This window comes from Pteropus vampyrus, unplaced genomic scaffold (genome assembly GCF_000151845.1).
Source record: "Pteropus vampyrus isolate Shadow unplaced genomic scaffold, Pvam_2.0 Scaffold10, whole genome shotgun sequence".
Lineage (NCBI taxonomy): Eukaryota > Metazoa > Chordata > Mammalia > Chiroptera > Pteropodidae > Pteropus > Pteropus vampyrus.
This window is the reverse complement of record NW_011888791.1, coordinates 365,656-388,991: the sequence shown is the minus strand read 5'-3', so window position 1 is coordinate 388,991 and position 23,336 is coordinate 365,656. Positions and strand designations below refer to the sequence as shown.

Genomic DNA, 23,336 nt, shown 5'->3' with positions numbered 1-23,336 from the left:
AATTCCCTTTCTTTTGCTTTTTACCTATATTAAAGATAAAGAATAATTCTCATCAAAGAAACATGTAGACTAATCCCCTGGATTATTTTTTTTTTCAGAAATAACTATAAAAAATCAATCTATTAACATTCACTGAGTAGGCAATATTAAAATTTAGGTGAAAGATCCTAATTTCTAATGGGCTCATAGACTGAAAGTTGGAAGAGATCTTTAAGAGCATCTAATAGAAGTGTCTTAACCTGGGGTCCACAGGCCGTCCAAAGGTTCCTCAAAAAATTCAGGAGACCAGGAAATGCATGGATTTTCACTGACCTCTAATTGAAATTTATCATTTCCTTCAATGACGAATGTATGCATCAGACCACAGTATTAGAGCTTTACACCAATAGAAGTCACAGTTATTTTTGAATCACATTATAGTTGTTTCAGATATCTTAAATGTCATTTATGCTCATCACTACCTCAAAATTATGGTGGTTATTAGCATTGCTAGATCTCTTTATTGAGTATGTTAATCATATATATTATTCACAAGTTAGTGTTTTAATATTATAATAAATCATTTCAGTACAATTGGTTTCCTTTGCAATCTTATATATTTTGTGTGATTAAAAATATTGCTCTAAGAAGGGGTCCACTGGCTTCACCAGATCACCAGAGTGGTCTGTAGCATATACTCAAAAAATTCTAGAACCCCCATTTTCATTTTTACATGTGAGGGAACTGATTTCAACTTACGTCAATAGCCAAAGTTATAACTAGCTATCAGAGAACTAGGCCACCCATTGGGCTTCTGACTCACAGCCCTGGACTGTGTCATGCTGAATGAATGTATATGTCTTTTAAAAAGTTATACCATGCCATATGTATTTGAATTTTAAGTTTTCCCTGATTATAAATTATTATTTAAAGTTTTTACTATAAAGAGCAAAATAAAAATCAGTCATAGTTTGACACTCAAAAATAATCATATTACAGACAACAGAATGTTTTGTTACCAGAAGGGAAGGGGGTGGAGGGATGGGTGAAGAGGGTAAAGGGGGTCAAATATATTACAGAAGGAGACTAGACTTTGAGTGGTGAGTACACAGTAGTGAGTATACAGATGTCATATTATAAAGATGTACACCTGAGACTTATATAATGTTATTAGTAACCAATGTCACCCAAATAAATTTAATTTAAAAATAATCATTGTAGAGAGAGAAGGGAAAAAAAAATGGCATAGATGATAGAGGCTTTTTTTGTCCCTCTTGCAACCAAATCAAAGTTGTGACAGAAATACAAAGCAAACAGCAAGGAAAGTCGCCTGGGATCTAAATGAACAAGCCCTACAACTAGGGAGAAAAATAAGAAATCACCCTGCAATAGGAGGAGGTAGATGGAGCAGGGACGTGAGGCAATTTAATATGAGTTAAATTCTGTGTAGTGTTAAAGATTATATTTCTTTTCTCTGGCAGAAAGATTATATTTATTTCTCTAGCAGAAATAATAGAGTATATAAGTTCTGCCTACTTGTATTTCCTTTTTTTTCAGTAATTCTGATCAAAATGGCCTTGGTAGATTAGCTAACAGTTGACCCATAATTCCCTTTCTGGAAGGACTTTGGTTCAAATAAGTAAACCCAAACCACGGTCCTCTTTACTTTTCACTCCCAGTAACTAACTGAAGAAACTTTTCATGATTTCTTCTGGCCTAGGCTTTGGTTTCAAAGCAAACAGTCAAAGAAAATGCTGAAATCCCATCTCTGGTTAAGTCCTTTCTCTGTACTTTCCCCTGTACCCCATTTTTTACAATAGAGGAATTTACTACTTGAGGTGGGGAAAACTGCTCTGGTTGGGACCCTAGTGGTGATGGGAAACTTCTTACAGATCTAAGTGATGAATCTAAAACCAGCAGGAAAAGTCAATGGGTTTGTGAGATCTCTGATATCTCCTTGGCTCTCCTCTAATTTGGTGCTAACTGGGCCCCATGTCTTCTGTATGGGTTAAGACCGTGTAATGTTAACTATAGAGCCTGTGGCTTAAGAATTTCCACATGGCCAAAGTGAAGAGACAAAGAAACATGTCCCAAATTAAAGAATAAAACAAAACTCCGGATAAAGAACTAAACAAAATAGATACAAGCAATTTACCAGATGCAGAGTTCAAAACAGTGATTATAAGGATGCTCGATAATCTCAGTGAGAACTTCAACAAAGAGATAGGAAGCATAAAAATAGAGATAGAAAACATAAAAAGAACCAATCAGAAGTGAAGAATACAGTAACTGAAATGAACAATACATTAGAAAGACTCAACAGTAGATTAGACGAAGCAGAGGATTGAATCAGTGATTGGGAAGATAAAGTAGTAGAACACACCCAATCAGAACAGCAAAAAGAAAAAAGAATTTTGAAAAATGAGAATATTTAAGGGGCCTCTGGGACAACATCAAGCATACCAACATTTGAATCATAGAGGTACCAGAAGGAGAAGAAAGCGAGCAAGGAATTGAAAACTTGTTTCAAGAAATAATGACAGAAAACTTCTCTAACCTGGCAAAGGAAAGACATATAAACCCAGGAAACACAAAGGATCCAAAACAAGATGAACCGAAGAGGCCCACACCAAGACACATCATAATTAAAATGCCAAAGGTTAAAGGCAGAGAATCTTAAAAGCAGCAAGAGAAAAGCAGTTAGTGACATACAAAGGAGCTTACATAAGACCATCAGCTGATTTCCGAACAGAAACTTTGCAGACCAGAAGGGATTGGCTTGAAATATTCAAAGCGATGAAAAGCAAGGACCTACAACCAAGGTTATTCTATCCAGCAAAGTTATCATTTAGAATCGAAGGACAAAGAGCTTCCCAGACAAGAAAAAACTAAAGGAATTCATCATCACTAAACCAATATTACAAGAAATGTTAGAGGGGTGTCTTCATTAAGAAAAAGATAAAAAATATGAATAATAAAATGGCAATAACTACATATCTATCAACAATTACTTTAAATATAAATGGATTAAATGCTCCAATCAAAAGACTTAGATAAGAAGACTAGAATTTTACATATGCTGGTTACAAGAGACTCACTTCAGATCAAAAGATCCACACAAACTGAAAGTAAAGAAATGGAAAAGATATTTCATGAAAATGAAAATGAAAGAAACAAAACAAAACAAAACTGAGGTAGCGATACTTATGCCAGACAAAATAGACTTTAAAGCAGAGGTTATATCAAGAGACAAAGAAGGACCCAGTCATCCCACCTCTAGGTATTTATCCAAAGAAACCCAAAACTAATTCAAAAAGACATATGCATCTGTATGTTCATTGCAGCATTATTTGCCATAGCCAAGATATGGAAGCAACCTGGGTGTCCATCAATAGATGAATGGATAAAGAAGTGGTATATATATACAGTGGAATATTACTCAGTCATAAAAAAAGAATGAAATCTTGCTATCTGCAACAACAGCGTGGCTGGACCTAGAGGCTATTGTGCTAAGTGTAATAAATCAGACAAAGACAAAAATCATGATTTTACTTATATGTGGAATTTAAAAAACATAATAAATGAACAAACAGAAGCAAACTCACAGAGAACATTTTGATGGTTCCCAGGTAGGGTGTGGGGGTTTGGGGGATGGATGAAAAAGGAGAAGGGATTAAGAAGTACAAATTTGTAATTACAAAATAGTGTGGGGATGCAAAGTACAGCATGGGGAATATAGTCAGTAATATTGTAATAACTGTACGGTGTCAGATGGGTACTAGATTAACCAGGTGGTCACTTCATAAGTTGTATAAACATCTAATCACTATATTGTACACCGGAAACTAATATTATATGTCAACTGTAATTGAAAAAAATAAAAATTATTTTTAAAAAATCTTTGCTCAAAGATGCTGTTCACAACTGTGGGTTAGAATTTAGTGGGCCCCATACCTCCCGGAAGGTGAGTTTTTCTGTGAGTACATAAAGTGAAGTGCAAAGAGAGAAGCACTTATCCTTAACCGTTTTTTCCTCAAGGAGTCTGTGTAAAGGGATTTTTTACTTGAAATTAAGTGTTTTGAAGTAATGTGGGAACAATTTAACATGAACCACCACTTAACATACAATAATTTTGAGCTAATCTCCTTAGATGATGGGAGCTGAGAGTGCGTATTTGGGACTGTTCCCGGCTGTTAGTATATACTTGAAAACTTTTCATTTCACAGCAAGTGAATTTAAAAGATTTTTTGACTTTTAATTATGGCCTAAAAATAAATCTCGTCAAGATTTTCAACCTAGGAGTCCTCTCCGTTAACCCGGTGGTAGGTTTTCCATTGCGCTACCGCAGGATGTTAAGGATGTGGGATGGAGACGGAACTCATTTTCAGACTTTTCCTGATGTACCTTGGGTCCTTGGGTTTATCTTGGGTCCTCACACAATGAAGTGGTATTTCTGGCTTCAGATGATAAGCTTAAATTCTATCTGAGAATTTTACAAAAGGAAACATGGAGCAGTGCTGCAGTCAAGCTGTCAGACATACAACCTTCCCTGTCATTTCTTGGAACTGCATTCCAAAAAAACCCTAAATACCCAAATTCATTCTATGTACACTCACATGTAGACACCACTAGACTTATACAATTGATCTGAGATTTTTGCTCTGTTTATACACTTAATAATTGTCTATTTCTGCATATAGTTTTTCATCTACCTATGAGGTATAGTTTTTAATGTATTGCTTCTCAAAGGTTATGTAAGTAGAGAATCGTAATAGAAATAGCTACTATAACTTCATATACATATCTTCACATAGAGTCTGAACTAGAGTGAATTGGAAACAGCTGATTAACTGTAAACAAGAAATCAGCTCAATTTCAGAAAAAGAAGATTCATAGTATTACCAGAAACTGAACTTACCAGTTCTTTTCCCTTCCTCAGGGAAAGTTAGCTTTCAGTGACTCTTGATAATTTGGCGATTATTCATCCAAGAGAAAAGTGGCTAAGGAAATGAATAGGCACTAACAAAAGAAAAAATACAAATGACCAATAAGTGTAAGAAAAATATTCGACCTCACTTATAATCAAAGAAATGAAATTCTAAGATAAAAATCTCTGTTAACCTAGTAGGTTAAAATTTTTTTTTAAAGATTAAGAATCCCTGGTGTTGGAGGGCGCAGGGAGATGGGTGCTTGAATGCAGGGTGAGAGAGAATTGGTGCTATCTCGCCCCAGGCAGTTCGCCACTGGGTACCAAATTACACAGATCCTTTGACCAGGCAAGTCTGCTTTCAGGCATTTATGTATAAAAATGTGTGTATAAGACTGCTTATCAAACCTTTGTGGTTTATAATAGGAAAAAAGGCTGGAAATAAATGTTTGTTAATAGGGAGTCAAAGGAATACTCTTTAGCTATTAAAAGTAATGAAGTATACGTCTATTTTTATAGTTATTGCTAAATGAAAAATTAGGTTACAAAACAGTAGTGTAAAATATATATGTAATATATATAACGTGTATATTATATAATATATAAACTATAATACATATATTTGTATATGGGTATGTATATGTTCTAATATATAGATACAAGAATATTTCCTTTTCATAGTTTTTTATTGTTGGAGGGAGTGATAATAGATTATTTGTATATTCGGAGGGTGGTGGGGGAGGGGAAGATTACATGAATTAAAAATGAAGGGAACCCAGCAGTGCAGTAAAGGGGTAGCAGTGTCTGTTCTTCTAAACATGACACCTGGCCACTGCTCAGCCATGCCAAGAGTTTTCTGTAACCTAAATATGGGGCTTTACTTCGTGGTTTTATCTAAACATTTAAATCGTGTAAATTGTAAACAGGAGAATCAAGGAATTTTGTGTATAGGAACTTACAGGATTTTGCTAACTGTGGTTAGACACATTTTCCAGTTAGCAGTGTGATTTAATAAATGGAAAGCACTGTCAATTATGCTAAGCTAGCATCTGAATTTCTGTATGGAGGAAATTGAATAAAGGTACAAAATATATACAATCCCATTTGGGGTGTCTTTTGTGTAAGTTGACTTCTCTAAACTAGGTAGAATATTATACTAGAAAAAGAGGAAACTACTTCTATTAAAATAATAAGTTTAGTGTTGTTATAATTTAGTCTTTCTTAAACTTACAATCAAATAAATTCGATGTAGTTGCCAGATCTTTAAAATTTTAATTCTATCTCTCCTTCACTTGCTGATTTGTCAAGGGATGTAACTTACACAGCCTATTAAAGGCAACATATGATTCTGTGTGTGGTCTGTATGGTACTCTGGCCTCTTTAAAGGTAAAAGACACTACACATCATTGACAGGACACATGAGCTTTTAGTATCAGCCTTTCCCCTGTTCCCAGTCTTGTTTTTCAGTTTCACTGGCTAGTTTAATGGGGCATCTACATAGTTCGATCTTTTATATACTCGGGTCTAGAAAATTTTTGTTGAGCTGGGGATATGCTGTATTAGCTTTACTGATTTTTCAACTAAGGAATTAAAAGCTATGAAATCTTTATCTCAAAGTAAGATGAAACATTGATCTTTTACTACAGTCAGTATAGTCACCTTCCTGGTCTGCATGGTATGGGCTTTGCCATTTTTTACTGAAGGAAATGAACTTTAGTATGAGGAACAGCTCCCAAAAGTGGGAAGAAAACTAATTATTGGCTTTTCTATACCTACATCAATTATTTAGGGTACGTGCTCCCTTATCCACATTCCTCCTCCTCCAAGCAAAGGGGGCACCCACTAGAAGACCCTACAGTAAATAAAGCTGAAGTGATATGACAAGGGTCACTTAGAACAACTTCTGATTTGTCAAACAGAACAAGAGTCGCATGTTCCGGGTACAGTTTAGTGGAGAGTCAAAGGAGCAGTCGCTGGAACACTGCTGCAGCTGCGTGCAGAGCCTGGCCCAGTACGTAACCGTCCAGGTGCCCGATGGAATCAGCCAGGAGCTCGGGCCGTGCCCCAGCTCACTGAGGGAGGATGAAAGCCAAGGGAAGGGTGTCCCACTACAGCACCAAGTAAGTAGGCTCGTGTGTGTGTTGGCTGTGCAAAAAACCTGACGAGGTAATAATGCTCTCTGGGGACCAGGATCACAGTTGTCGAGTCCGTCAGGTTTGTAGGTTAAAAGATATCTAATATTGAGTGACTTATTTAAGTTGGAGGTTGATTCTCATTGTAGCTACCTATAATTTTAGAAATTAGACTGGGAGGGGGTCCCAGCTACATTCTAGTGTCACTATGGGACAGCGGTAACCAAAGTATTGTCCACAGGCCCCTCCCTGAAACCTTTTCAGGGACCCACACAGTGCATGTAGTAATATTAAAACATTATTTGCCCCTTTCACTTTGACGATATTTGCCTTAAGCATTGTGAGCAAAATTGTTGTCACCTTAGTGCAAATCAAGGCTATGGTACCCAGCTGTACCAGTAAACACCATATTCTTCACCAATCACTTGCAAATAAGAACAAACAGAAGAATCCTGCATTCTGAAGCACAATACTTGTTCCAAGGGACAGCATTTGTGTCACTGCATTGGGAGCTGAGCTAGCCTTTCTTCAATGAACACTGTCATTACTTGAAAGAACAACAGACAAACTATGGTTATTCAGGTTTGGGTATTTGGTGGACATTTTCTTAAAAATGGGTAAAGTGAGTGTCAGTCATTTCAAGGCAACAACTGATAGTATTTATCAACAATGATGAAATAAGCTTCTCAAGTAAAAATTAGAATCTCAGATAACTTTTATTAGCCACTTGAGCTTCACAGCTTCCTAACCCAGAAGACTTTTCTATTGCTGCTATTAATGAACTTGATTTTTTAAATATAATTACATGACAAAATGTTTCAACATTTGGAAGATCTGTATAGTTCAGTGAGCCAGTATTTTCCAAATGGCCAACTGTATGGTGCTAAAAAATCACGCATGGATAAAAGATCCATTCAAAGTACAAAACAGACCAATAGATTTTAATTATAACAGAGTTCATTGCTATGATTTCAGATTCTTTGTTACAAGTAACCTTTAAGAAACTATCACTTGTTGAGTTTTAGTGTCATATCAAAGAATGTTCACGATTATATGAAAAGGCTATTTTAAAATACTTCTGCCATTTTCCATCTACGTATCTGTGTGGAGCCAGATTTTCTTTAGCCAAAGCAACATGTGTCAGCAGATTGAATGCAAAAGTAGAGTCCAGCTGTCTTCCATTAAGCTAGATGTTAAAGAAGTTTACACAAATTACTTTTTTTAGAAAATATATTTTTCATAAAAATGTTTTAAAATATTAACAATGAGTTTATTATTTTTAATGAATTAATATTAAAAATTTTTGTTTTAACTTCTAACAGATAAATATCAGATAGATGTAACTGAGACAAAAGCTGTTTGAGGGCCTAAGTGTGTAAAGCGGTCTTGTGATCTCAGCTTGAGAATCATTATTAGGCTTTCTCCGAGGAGTACATATTCTCTCATTTCTTTGGCATAGCCTCAGATGCTGTTAGAATAAGCACCTACTTCTGCTCTTGGAATGAAATGCCAGTTTCAAGCTGTTTTTTTTTTTTTTTCCTGCTTTGAGAAACGACTGTCCAAACATGGTTTCCATCGCTTTATCCTGCTAGGTCTCCTTAAACTCACTGGACCAAGATGATTCATTTTTGCTGTTTTATCACCAAAGTTTCTTGTCATTCATAATTTATCTAGGGTGAACATAAATTTACATTATGTATTGTAAAGTCTGTTTCTTTAAGCAAATGCTGTATGATTTCCTCTTAAATGTGTTGTTTGCCAAATCAGATTTCGGTGTTTTAGAATTCTTCCCCTTCATTTGTTTCTGCGTGATCTTTTTGCGAAGTCAACCCTAAAACTGCTTTTCTCACAAACTCTGGATCTTTTCAAACATTATGCCTCATCAGCTCCTGCTATGTTCTTAAAGAATCCCCTCTCTACAAATGGGATAGTGTGGTTTATTATGGGGGTCTTTATTGCTTATGATCCTTTGCCCTTTAAATAGATTTCCTTTTATTGTAAGTTTCATTGACCAGTTGTTAGAGTCTGATTATAGTACCCAGTGCATGGGCTACAACAGGAACCAAGTAGGGTCCCAGAATTTGGGAAATAGGTCTGGAATGCCATATAAAGGTAATGAAGACAAATCTGTCTACATAATTATCTAAATGTAAAAAGATAAATCATAATTGTAACATGTAGTAACAAATGCAAGCTGGAGGTTTTGAGCTACAGCAGCAGATGGCTCTAGCTCTCTGATTTTAAAGGCTGGTCCAAATATCTAGATGGAAATATCCCAAGCAGCTGGAAAAGTTTCATGTCTTTTCTCGATTTTGTATTCAGGGACCTTACTGAGCCATAGTTTGGTGTTCTGAGTAGATGAAGAGAGCACAATGTGCAAAGACCACTGGCTTTGGAATCAAAATGGATCTAAGTTTGAATCATGGTCCAAGTAGGAGTTGCATGATCTCATGCAAGTCACTGAACCTCATCTGTAAAATGGGAGGATTTAAATGCTGTATATATAGAGCACCTAGTACAATGCCTTGCCAATATTTAAATAGCATTATCCATTATTACTATTACTGACAGTACTGTTACCCTTTCAGATCTGCCTGCCTTTTGCAAATGAACGAATTAGCATCCTAGTCAATTAGCAAGGGTCAGGACTCCAGAGTCAACAGGGCCATGGCAAGATGGAGTATAGGCTGCAGAGTAGAAGATAAAGCCACCGTGTTACTTCACCAGAGTGCAGACCTTGTGAAGCACTGCTTAGAAGAGTCTAGTCATCCTAATGACAAAACAGTCCCTAAGTTTGCCCTTAGTTGCCGCTATGCAAATTTGGTGTCATGCTCCCTATCTTGGAATCCATCTCACAAAGTATAAGCTGTGGCCAAGCTCTAGTCACCTTGTTGCTTTCTTGTATTCAGGTGTGTCATTTTCCCAATACCTATATATTTCTTTAGCATAGTTTTGTCACCAGTGAGGTGATGTGAAATCCAGCGTCGCCCGAGTGGTGTGGGGGAGGAGGTGGTAGATAGTAGAAAGTGGGTTTGTGTGTTGTTGACCCTCTGTTCTTACCCGCTGATGCAGCAAAGAATTACACGTCAGAGAGATTTAGAAAAAGATTAAAAGTACATTTTAGAAGGATGTTCCCTGCTGAGGAAGGCTGCAGTCCTTATGAAGAGGTAAGATAGTACGCCCTAAAGGGAGGGGCGGGTTTCCAGCCAGGAGAGCTGTAACATTGTGGAGATGGGAAAGTCTGCTTATATTTGGGCCGTGATGGGAGGGCCTAGGTGATCTGTATGTGAGGTCACCTTGACTGACATACGAGGCTTTGCCTACTGCGCATGTGCTTACTCAGAATTCAGTCTGTTATAACTAGATTTATGAACTTCCAGGCATAGTCATGAGATTATGATGATGCTATAATGAGGCTGAAGTTAGGGGCAATACTTTCTGTGCATGTGTTTGTAGCTGGTGTAGGCCAGCAGCTCTTATGGCCTTCGTGCTCTAGGATTTAGGGTAATTTCTAACCTTAAAAGGGAGGTATTTCTGCGAGGTGCTGAGGAAAGGTCTTTGAGGGAAGTGTCTATGGTTACAGGACTGGGCCTTGGCTCCTGTTGCTCATGCCTACTTACCTAACAGTTCTTTGTTGCAAATGGAGTTATTTCTGTGTCTATTTCAAGTTCTTGAGTCATTTCCTGGCTCATATTTTGTTTTTACTTTTCATCAGCCTTGCAATTTTGCTAATTGTGGCTTAACCAGGTGTTTCTCGACTTGAGGGCTTCTAGGTCAACCCAGCCCATCCAGGAGGAGGGCAGGAAAGACAGGAAAGAGGATGATGGCATTTGCTAGGTGAACTCTCTCCTCTTTTAGCACAAGAATTCCAGAAGAAAGCAGCCAGGGGGCTCCAGCTACTGTGTGCACAAAATCCTCCATCCCTGTGCACTTGGGTGGATCAACTGTCTAATCCTGGAGCCACCCCATTAGCCTCAGGTGCTTCTATCACACATGGTAGTGTTTGTGGCATGTGGCTTTTGGTTGATGCCTCTTCCAGTCGTTTGAAGAACATGGTGTTAGCTGAATTGATATGTATCCTAGGAAAACATCAAATATCAGGCCTGGAAGAAACACTAGGCACTAGAATCTGACCTTTTTTTTATAGGCGAGGAAGCTGAAGAGAGGAATGGGGCTTGCCTAAGGGCTCCTGATTCATTTCCCTTTTGCTCATTTTGATTTTAATCTTGACTGGTTTTCTCCTTGTTCTTTCCTTCATCTCTGTCCTTCCAACATTTTTGATGTGTCCAGATCTACTCTTTTGCTAATACCTACTAACAACAGTCAGCTTCCATATAGGACAGGAAACATTTGGCACCTCTGACTTCCTGCAGCCAGAGCAGAGGCACCTTCCAGAGAAGGCCTTGGTTTCTCCCTATATACCACCAGCTCACACGTGGTGTGGGAACACCTGTCTGGAGATGAGCACCGCAACAGCCGAGGGTATCTGAACAGAGCCAGATCTGCAGTCCTGTGGCTAGGGCGGAGGGCTGGTGGGGCTCTCCTAAAGTGCTGGTAGGCTGAAGCAGCCCTCAGAGCCTTTTACGCCCCCAGGCCTCCTCCTACACCTTGTTGGTGGTATTTGCCTGGACTATGTCATGTGTGTTCTGAGAACAGTCCCTCACATCATAGCTTCTTTTGAAATAGCAGGCACTCTGGAGCATTCTTGCACTTCATGCTCAGCACAACCCCCTCCAGTTAACCCCCTCCACTGTGAGCCCAAAGCCCTACACTTGCCTCCATCCTAGCACTTCCTGGGGTAGATTCTAATCGATGTTTTACATGTTAGGATCTCACTGGGCTGTGGGTTCTTGATGGCTGGACCTCTACCTTGTTCTTTGTGGCTCCCTTCCCTTTATCACCAATGTCTAAGAACTCGTTCTCTCAGAATGTCTAAATTGAGATTTTTTTCCCTCCAGTAGCAGTGTATGAGGGTTCCTACTGGTGGGAATGTAAACTGGTACAGCCACTATGGAAAACAGTAAGGAGTTTCCTCAAAAAATTAATAGAATTACCATATGACCCAGCAATCCCTCTTCTGGGTATCCACCCCCCAAATTTGGAAACATTTATCCATAAAGATACATGTACCCCGATGTTCACTGCAGCACTGTTCACAGTAGACAAGATATAGAAACAACCAGTGTCCTTTGATAGATGACTAGATAAAGAAGAGGTGGTGAATATATACAATGGACTATTACTCGGCCGTAAGATGAAAAACTGGCATACAACATGGATGGATCTTGAGGTTATCACACTAAGCAAAACTGAAAGCAACAAACGAACCAGACAGAGACTCATAGACGTGGACAAGTTTAGTGGCTACCAGAGAGACGGGGGAGGAGAGGTGGATAAGGGTAAAGGGGGTCAAATATAACGGGCCAGAAGGAAGCTTAATTTTAGGTGGTGAACACACAATGCAATATACATACGACATATTATTGAACTGAATACTTGAAACCTGTATAATTTTATTAACCAGTGTCACCCCCGATAAGTTCAATAAAAGTATGTAAAGTTTTTTAAAACCCAGTTTTTATTAAAAACAAGTGGTTGTCTTACAATTATAGAGCATTTTTTTCCTGCTTTGCTTTTCTGCAGTCTACATGTATTACCTGAGTAATAATTGTTAAGTAACCAATATCATGATAATCAGAAGCTGGCAATGTCCACTGCCCTCCGGTACCAGCATGTCCCGGGCTGGGTCCTCAGCTGGGCCTCTGAAGACAAGTACGCCACCACAGTGTTGGACAGAAAGGAGCACTAAGTCTGTCAGACACTGAAGAACCCCAGGTCCAGGGCAGGAGCCCGATTTAAACTCTGTGCATACCTCTGTGTGGTAAATCAAGTAACAGCCCAGCTTAAAACAGGACAGACTACACCGCCGGTGATTTTGCCCTCTTTTCTGATACTCTTCTTTGATCATGAATGCATGTGTTTCCACTTCTTTAATAGCCTGTGGTGTTTATGATCATTTTCAGCTAGTCTCCTTATTGCCGTTGTTTCATTACAGTCACACCAGCACCCGGAGCAGCAGCAGTGTGTGCCAGCCCGCACAAGTGTTCCAGCAGGAAGGACCTCAGTGGCCTGGTTAGCTCAGGTAGGGCCTATTTCCATATTTAGTTTTCTTGTCACGAAAAACAGCGATCCTGAAAATTTGTATCCTTCTGTCACTTTCTTGTTCTAGATTAGTAACCTAAAGTCTTTTCAGAGAAGGTGTTACAGAGACAGGCCGTTTTCATCTGCTCTTTTGTGAGATTAGACACGATGGTGCATACTGAAGAACTGTGCTCCTAAGGAAGTAAAAGAAAGAATGGCCTAGAGTGTTAGCCTTTAAATGTGTGAGAGAAAGAATTTCATTACCACTTTCCCAAAAAGAGAAATAAAGGGAAGAATTTCAATTTAATTGAAATTTGGTAACTATTCTAAGACAAATAACAATATGAATTTGGAGTCAGATCACCAGTAGTTTCTACAGGAACAAATTTTCAGTGCTAAGATCCCAGCTAGGATGTGTGGAAACCCAGGATTCAACTGTTCCCACACACCTGCCTTCAGACTTCCCGGACTTCCCGGCCCCTTGCAGTGCGCTGTCACGAGTCCTGCATAGCCTCTTCCTTCAGACTGTTACCTGGTGTCTGCTCTGCTGGGAACTCCCCAAGGACTGTCCCCTCACTGCATTCCCGGTGGTGCTTGACAGGCTCGCAGGCCAGCAGCTTACACTTCCCACGGAATCCTGCATGGAATTCATCATTATTAAAGGATGAATTTTCTCTTTAATGTATCAAACTGTACTAACTGAAAAAGAAGATATGGGTATTCTCTCCATCTGGCTTACCACTAACTCAAAATAAATGGACAATCAGAATAAAAAACTTTAGAGGTTTCTTTTAATAACTGCAACGATGACAAGAGAAAAAATTAAAAGTTTCTTTGTCCAGCAGCAGTGCAGACTTCATAGTGCCAGTTTGTAGCCTCATATTTGCATTGAGGGTTAGAGATTAATTGAATCAGAGTGGCTGAGGACAGTAGAGGTACCAAAAAAAACATGGAATAAGGTAGGGTGTGATTCAGGAAATATCAGCTGCTATAAAAGGTCTTCCTTAGCCCAGTTTATTTTACATAGTATAGAAGAACCATGTACAAATAAGAAAAAGCAGCAGACTGAGCTCAGATATGTTACTTGTTTCCTTTCTGGACAGTCTAGGAATATGATTAGTACAACTTTTTGGAAAGCAACTGAACAATACAGGTCAACTTTAACATCTATAATTCTCTTTCAGCTACACAAACATACATGTAAGGGTGTTGTTCACTATTGTTTATAGTAACAAAATTGGAAACATCATAAACGCTCACTGATAAGATACCGAGTGGTTCAAATGCGGAATCACCATGGATGGCATGAAAATGCAGTTAAGAGGGATGTACACCCATCTCTACTGACATGGAAAGATAGTCATAGTAAAAAGTTTTTTTAAAGGGTATAAAGCAGCATATATAACTTTATTGTTTGTAGTAAACACATATACACAGCAAGTTTGGAAGGAGATAAACTGACATGCTAACAGTGGCTCTTACTGGAGAACAGGGCTCCTTGTTACTTTCCTTTTCCTCTTTCTACCTCTAGGTAGAGTCTGAAAAGCTGGTTTCAGTTTAGAAAAGTAAATTTCTATCATACGTAATTTCTAGAGAAGTTGTATAATACACACCAAACCTTGTCATCCATAGAGAGGTTATAAAACCACCTACCTGATAGCATCTATTTGAGGAGCAACTAAGATGGACGTGTCCAAGAACCAAGCACAGGTGGACGCAGCAGAGCCCATTGTCATTACATCGGTGTCGCTGCCATACCTTCCAAATTGCCAAACACTATCAGACTTACTTGAACTCTAATATTTAAGTACTGGCAACTTATTCAACTGGTTTTAAAACACTGCAAGTTACCAAAGACATACAGGTGGCAAATAAATACATGAAAAAAACGCTCAATTTTGTGACTTCATTTATGTGACAATCTGGAAAAGATAAAACTGTAAGGTATGGAGAATAGATCAGTGGTTTGACAACAGGAGAGGGTATGATGAGGGGATTTCCTGAAAAGCGATGGAAATATTCTGTTGATTGTGCTGATGGTTGCATGCCTTTCTGTATTTGTCAAACCTCATGCAAAGGGCCAGAAAAAAGACACTGGTGAGTAAACTGTGTCCTCTGGACCAGGGGTCCCCAACCATTGGGCCACAAAACAATACCGGTCAGTGGCCTGTTAAGAACCCGGCCACACAGCAGGAAGTGAGCGACATGCTTGCGAGCGAAGCTTCATCTGTTTGTAGCCGCTCCCTAGCACTAGCATCAGCACCTAAGCTCCACCTCAGATCAGGCATTAGATGCCCACAGTCCCTGGTGCCAAAAAGGCTGGGGACTGCTGCTTTGGATGGTCAGTTTATGACTGCTCTTTATTACATTCAGAGCCCGTTTCCACATGGTGAACTGCTCACAGCCATCCCTCCACGTGTGAGGTGGGAAAGATGAACTAAGCTAGGTTTTCTTATCAATCCATAGTGTTACCAGCACACTATTCTTCATTAAAGTAGGATCTTTGCAAATCATTTCATTAATACATTTAAAATACCTAAGGATGCAAGTTTATCTAACTTCTTATGTGTATTTAGAAACATTATGTAAAGGAGCCCTGTAAAGCTAATTCACACTAATTTTTAGTGTGTATTATTTCCCTAATCTTTCCTGTGTTCTGTTATTCAGGCTGTTGCTTTCACCTGTAGTCGCTGATAAAATGCTCTCTTTTGGAATCCCCACAGTCTCTCCTGGCTTCAGAGGAGCTGCCCCTTGTCTATGAACAATCCGCGTGGAATGCTGAAGAGTTAGGCCCCTTTCTACGCTTGTGCCTCCTGGATCAGAATTTCCCAGCATTTGTGGAAGAGGTGGAAAAGGAACTAAAAAAGCTGATGGGGTTGAGAAATTAGTACTCTATGTACATGTAGAACTAAAGAACTTGAAAGCATTGAAAAATCCTTCCTCAAGATTAGAGAAGATACTAGAATAAAGAATATTACTCCAAACACCTTTTATCAATATTTTATTTTTAAAAACAGGTGATCCACTTTTTTATACATCATTGCACTTCAACAATTACACAAAACACAAGTACATGCATCTGCGGTTACATACCGTGTGAGCACCCTGCCGGGTGAGAAAATCTACACTCAACCGTTAAATCAATGTGAAAAAATACAGTGTCAACCCCAAAGTATAACTAGTTGCATAGAGTACCATGCTAGAACATTTCAAGGTCACTGGAAACAAAAGATAAATTATAAAAGTCTGCCTTAATTGAATGTACAGTAAGGTTCAACACATCAGTGCAAAAGGATTTATGAATTTACATGATTTAATAAAAGAAAAATAGTCACTTAAAAAGCAATCATACATATATACTGCAATTCATTATATCCAATCAGTGGACTGTTCCAGCTTCTTACCAGAGTCATAGGTTAAGCCCTTAAAATTACAGATTTCAGTTTATATTACTCATCTTTTTGTACCAGAACCGCACAATTTTCTCATCTGACAACATACAGTAAGGAATGAATATCAGCTTAAAAATGAAACAAGCATTTATTTTATTTTGGATTTCTCCCACCCCCAAAAATATAAATATATATATATATATATTTATATACTGTATATATCTGTAGGTTTTGCTGTACTTTACAAAAATGTATCACTAGATGGCAGCAGTGCATTTTAGAACTTTGCCAATTTAACAGCTGCATTAAAAAATGGCGCATGCATGGTCTGATCCTCAGAGGACCTTTTCACTTCTATTTAAATATTTTAATAAAGGAAAAGAAAGCAACATTCACAGCACATCAAGCCCAAAATAGTTTACACCTTCTACACTGAAGCACTGTTTAAAATGTACCTGCCTAGGTCACCCTTACAGGAGAGGCTAAATAAGGCATGCTTTAGACAGTCATTGTGTGTTGCTCACTTAAAGGGGAAAGAACCAAAGAGGTCTGAGCAGAAAATGTAGCAGGTCATGTTTCCACCAGTTTCAGGAACCTAAAGATCTGTAAAAAAAAAAAAAAAAGAGCATTTGGAAATTAAAAGGGTATATGTACTGTCACTTAAGAAGTGCACCAAGTGCCACATAAATCAAAGCTTTGTTTCAAGCATGCTCAGGGATGTGGTGTGAAATTCTGATCTCCATGTGCCTGACGAAAGGCAATCTGGCCCAGCTCTGCCTGGCTCCCATTCTTGCCTTGCCCTCAGAAGCAGAGTGAGACTAATTGGGCCTCTGGGAATAATCCACCTAAGGAAGGTGACAATTTAATCTTTATCTCTTTTAAAAGATATGAGTAGACAGTAGCACAAAGTGTTTGTTTTGAAACATCATACATATTCTGAAATGGCATTTATGTAAATATGTGAAACAGCTGAAAAATGTTCCTTTCCAGCCACTACAGTGGACAGACATAACGGGTTCTATCGGTATGAGCCGCTCTGAAATGAATGCAGAGATCTTGCAATACAACACCAAGTACTGAAGAATTTGTAACAAGGTCAACAGAGGCACATTCATTTGAATATAATTTTTAAAACTTCTAAAGAAGGCCATACTTACATTATAAGTAGTACTTAATTTGTGTTTCTCTGGCGCAAGTTTTTATCTTTGTGATTGTTGGTAGAGTTGGTTTTCCTTTGGAGGAAAAATTGTATTACAAGAGTTAAACTTAAAAGTGATTAGCAACTTTTGAAAGTATAACACATGGAAATACAGGGACTCTTTCACTTACAGCCATCCCTGGTATACTAAAAAATTTTACTGCACAATATCAGTATATTAAAACATTCCCTGTGTAAAATACCCACACACTCTTAATTAACAGATCCATTTGACTCCCAAGGCAGACAACATAGAGGTAACTTCCCCTTTGATTTATAAACTATAATTATTATAAAGTGAGAACAGTAGTTTTTTCTCCACTGAATGCCACTGTCTCTCTTGAAAGATAAGAGATACTCATATATAGGCAGTGCTGTGCCCTCTGGTACTTAATTAATTTAGGTACTGCTTGCCTGCCTCTCATTCCTTAGTCCCCAACTCTAGGAGATTCTGCTAATCTTGGATTGATCCAAATTTGCAGTTCTATCTCTTGGATACACTTAATTGTTAATGGAACCAAATTGGTTATTTATGCTCCAGTCCACCTTAAAATTAACTTTAACAAAATCCGAAGTCTCAGATATACCAGTCACTTCCCCCATGTTATCAATTTAAGCATATGGGATGTGCAAAATTTTAAACTGTACAGCCTGTCCTGGGAATCAAATGGCCATCAGTCAGCTGCATGTCAGGCTGAGAAATCTACACTGCAACATTCATCCTCACTCACTGTCTTCCCCTACAATCTTAGCTACTCCATTTGATTAAACCACAAATGCAAAATAATTCAGTCAGAAACTACTGAGTCAATGTTCAATAAAGTACTTACATTGGCCCAGCTGGTTCATCGTCTACACAGGCATTCAGTTTTTGAATAATCCATTGAGAGACAGGAGAAGAAAGGAGAAAATCGTGAGACTCGGCATAAGGATTAAAAGAAGAGCAAACGGCAAGTGGCAAACATGGCTATTCATAGCATTTATTCAAGGCCATTCCATCTGGAGGTGCAAAACACTCATGGAGTTATTATTTCTAGATTCAAGTTTCTAATGGCAGGTATGTTGTTTCAATGGTTTTAGTTAACACTTTGAATGCTTGTCATGAAAAACTGCAACTGTAGCGGACAGATAGGCTGCAATATCATTATATTCATCTTGTCCCCAAGTTCCAGTGCTTCACTCTTAAATAGATGAGAAGACAAACCAACATTTCAGTTGTAAAATCCTGCTGTTTGTTTTCTTGTGGTGAATGCATGCACAATTTTACCTCAATCCTGCAAATGTAGATGGATGTGTATATTCTATACATTTAGCCACACATCCTCACCTCCCCAAAGGACACCGTTCTCGCTGTTTTGTAAGCTTTAGGAGAGTCTAGTCTGGAGAATGAGTTTGAGAAGGAAGAAGCCATATAGTTCAACCTAATACTGGGTCAGCCAGGCAGGGCTATACCAGCAACAACTATGCACACCAGAGGATGTTCTGTGACACACCGGGGAAAGCTGAATAGTGGTGACATCTTCAGATAAAGACAGGCTCATTGTTGTGCCTTGGCCAAAACCAGAACCCAAACCCAGATAAGCCAGGAGATTTTTTAAATCAAAAAGCTTCCATTATTTGAGTTTAGAAGCCTTCTTAAATTGGTATTTTATGATTCTGATTTCTAAGTTTGTCTTTCCTGGTTCAACTAAGGGCAACTTGGTCCCCTTTAAATAGGGATATACATACACAGAATTTTTTTTAAAGGCCCACAAAGTGGGAGGGAACAAGTAAATGCTCTTAGTTTCTTTTTATTTACAAAAGTTGGGTAGACTAAATGATTCACAATGGGTTGGTTTCACTGAAGGCTTCTAGAAAAACTCTCAGCAGGATTCCACAAGGGGGCTTGGTGCACATGAAGCAGTTATGGAGGTTACAGCCTCAGTGTCGGCATCCGCAGGAGCACACGTCAGGAGGAATGTCTGTCAGAGGGAGACATTGCTCCACCTGTTCCTTTAGGGCAACGGAGAGGCAAAGCCACCGCCAGCACACACAGTGACTGGAGCAAAAAAAAGATTAAAAAAAAAAACTAACCACAAACCAATGACTTATCAGCCAAAACAATAGGCTAGCGACACACTAGTGTCCACAGGATTCTACTACTAACAACAGTACACTACCGAACAGATACAGAGAACAAACTAAGACTTAAGGACACCCAAGACATCTGTGTGCTATGTATGCAGTGGAGATAAACAAAGACATATCAGGTACTAAGACATACAAGCCCAGCCTAAATCCTCCCTCACCATGACACCCTAATGCTCTCACATCCCAGCCAAGCCAGCTCAGCTACATGCTAGGAATAGGAACTAAGCACTTGGGGACTTAAATGAAAAGACATCGTTGCAAACTTAGAATATCGTTAGTGCTCTAGCTGTGCACCTGAAAATACAAAAATCTAAAGCAAGATAGCCGACTGAAAAATACCACCAATCTACTCCCAACTTGAAAAGAAAAAGCAGGGGAGGGGGAATCGCAATAGCCAGGCTAATCCCTTTTAAAGCATGATGCTGTCTGCACCGACCCAAGCATGTCACACCACAAGCTTCTCTTTCTTTTGTAGAGGGTGTGCCCTGGGCTCTGACTAGTAACATCACTGTCCAGCCCAGTAAGCCAATAACGTGCAAAGGGCTGCGGTAGGGTTTTAGCAACAGTGGCTCTGGTGTAGCGGCCATGCCTGCAAGTGGGAGCAGCTGTTATTCACACTAGTGTCTAAATCTCATGAGCCCCTTCGTTTCTCTCTTCCCAAATCCACTTTCACATTTACAAGGAGCAAAGAAAGGAGCCTCGTGCCTCCTACTTTCCGGGACTAAATCTCTATCTGCAGCACCACTCTCCCTTTACAGGTCAGACAAAAAACAACTTGATCGCTAACAGGGCAATCAGGAGAGAGGGAAAGAACAGAACTACAGAAAAAAGGTACAAAAATCAAAGTAAATGAGGATTAAACAGCAAACTGAAATCCAAATTAGTTGTGAAAGTGAATGAAGTAAACTTGAAGAAAAGTGTTAACATTATGAACTGTGCATCGTATAGACTGAAGCGGAGATTAAACAAACTCCAAAAGCATGCATATCGCTCACTTACCACCATGTTTTAAGGGTTTGATGCAATTGAGGGGGGAAAAAAAAGAAGTCATAGTAACCGACAAGTATCAACATACCCCCAAACCCTCAGGCCAAAAGATAGCCACTTAAACAATGACTGTTCTCTCCACCTAGGCATTACTCACAGCCACTGGCTAGATGAGGAAGAGGACTGGGGGAGAATGGAAACAAGACGCTTCTGGAATCCATCTTATGAGTGAAGTTCCTGGTGGAGCTGTTGCACAGACCGATTTATCTGAATCTTGTCTTCCCAACCAAATGTACTAGAGCCCTCACTCCCCTATATCCGCCTCATATTCTGGAGGGGTACTCTGCCATGCCCAGCAAATAACGGATTACCTGATTCAATATCACCTCCAAAAAGATGGCTTTAAAGTCAAAATAACCAAGAGTGGACTGTTGGTTTAAAGCTCCTTTTTCATTGCCTTCATGTCACTGAGGATCGGGTTTTATGTTTTCTGAACCCACTTAAATTCTGCCTGATCTCAGCGGAGAAGATTAACCGAGAGAAACGGTTACTTCCAATTTCCTTTCTTGTTTGGTCCTATTGTTAGTTTCTCCATAAGGTAACTTGGTACTGATCCAATGACCCCTAGTTAAGAGACAATGAATGCATGTTTTGCATGTCATTTAAAAAAGTCACATTTCTTTTTCAACATTCCTGACATGTTGTAAAGCTTCATATGCTATCAAACGTTTTGCCCAACTAATAGATTTTAGAACATTAGAATAGCTTTTAATTCTAAACTGTCTAAGAGTTTAGATAACACGAGAGCCACTAAAAATGGTCCACCCCAAAACCTAAACTATCTTCTCTACCAGTACCTAAAGGAAAAGTTCCTCTGACTTGCTTATAAAAATTATCCTCCCAATGTGAAAATAGAAAACTCTTTCTGATACCAGCACTTTTCTTAAGTTAGCTCTTATTATTTTCATTTGAGGTTTCTGAAATGTCTGGAAAACTGAGGGCCCCAGCGACTAAGCAGATTCACTCCCCATCACCACAGGGGATTGAGAAAGGGAGACTTGAAAGCATATACTAAGCACTCTCTGGGTTCAGTCTGCAGGGAACCAACACAGAAGGTGTGCTCCAAGCATGTGTCCAGCTATAAGATGGATGGAAGGCTAAGGGATGCTGGCTCAACCTACACTTTTAGAGAATTACCATTTAACGTCTTAAGAGAAAGTTGTCAAGAGGTGAGTAAAGTGAAAAAAAGAAGCCCTTATTTGGCTCCATGATTCACCTGTTACTAAAAACACTGAAAGTAAAAGATGACAGGCAGATAAATTACCTACAAGTCAACGGACTGCGCCCAATCCCCAAAGAAACCATAATGGAGCCTGCAGGGGTTTAGGTGTGTTTCACTTATAAGATATCCTGAATATACTCCAGGAGACAAAAAGACATAGGCCTCTTTTTCTTTTTTTCCTGGAAGCAGCTAACCCTTAACCCTAAGCATTTCATATGTAAGAAATCTAAAGCAATATTTGCTTTTCTAGGAAAACATTCAGACTAAACTTTGTAAGTTCGAAGTTGTGTTCACTTAGTACTTTTCTAATGAAGGGCTGAGCCACCAAGAACTCAGACTGCCCAAATATGAATATTATGAGTTTTATAAGAAATTTTTAATATGAAAAAAGTTATATAGTGAGTCAGAAATAAATCATAGGTGTATCTTGATAACAAAGTACCTATCTGACAAAGGAAAAGCATGTCAAGCCTATAAAAAGTCCATTTTCATAATGTATTAATATGTCAACACAGAGCCACAGATTATAAAAATTCATCACCTCTAAAACTCCAAATTTGTATCAGATATCATGTTTTGAAACCATTTATTCTGAAAAGGAGTAAGTATATACATATGTCTATATGTAAATTTGGGGAGGGGCATATCAGAAGATGGCATATGCGGTTGAGTCTGCTCATACACGAAATGCATAGGAGTTGAGGGGAAACTAGCTAAAAAAGAAAAAGCCACAGCATAAGGAAACTTACTGAGGAACAATCAACTTTTTTGTTAATGATTACTTACGAGAGAGGAGAAGAACAAAGGGGGTCGGGGCAGAGGGAGGAGTTGGAGAGGAAGAGGTAGTCAAAGGAGAAAACTATGGGATGGAAATGCTGGATCTAGGGCAGGGATGTGGAGATGGAAATGGAACCTGGACCACGCTGGCTGTCAGGAAGGGAACGGAGAGAAGGCGAACACTGTGGTAATTCCAGCATTCTAGACTTTTCACCCCAATTCAACAACAACAAAAAAGTAAAAGCTGCTTGTGTTATTCTTCCAAGAGACTAGAGCATGACTAAGATGTTTTACTTTGCACCTACCCTGGTCATCTCTTTATGTAGGATTCATTCGCCTTCTTAAAAATTTAGCTTAAAAGAGGTATTTTCCCTCCAGGACACTGTCCAGA

At 38.9% G+C, this 23,336-nt stretch overlaps 2 protein-coding genes across 2 annotated transcripts in view; one reads left to right on the top strand and one right to left on the bottom strand.

The window, feature by feature from the left end:
- REC114 (REC114 meiotic recombination protein) overlaps positions 1–17,046 on the top strand; it is a 112,828-nt gene extending 95,782 nt beyond the window's left edge. The window contains 5 exon segments of the mRNA XM_011375483.2: positions 6,826–7,006; positions 10,055–10,064; positions 11,499–11,520; positions 13,094–13,180; positions 15,903–17,046. Of these exon segments, the coding sequence (XP_011373785.1) occupies positions 6,826–7,006; positions 10,055–10,064; positions 11,499–11,520; positions 13,094–13,180; positions 15,903–16,067 (465 nt within the window). The 3' untranslated portion in view covers positions 16,068–17,046.
- Positions 16,166–23,336, bottom strand: part of NPTN (neuroplastin) — a 38,500-nt gene continuing 31,329 nt past the window's right edge. Inside the window, exons 8-10 of the mRNA XM_011375472.2 lie at positions 18,600–18,621; positions 17,729–17,803; positions 16,166–17,174 (exon numbers count right to left, since the gene is read on the bottom strand). Coding sequence (XP_011373774.2) covers positions 17,743–17,803; positions 18,600–18,621 — 83 coding nt within the window. The 3' untranslated portion in view covers positions 16,166–17,174; positions 17,729–17,742. The remainder of the gene's footprint in view (positions 17,175–17,728; positions 17,804–18,599; positions 18,622–23,336) is intronic.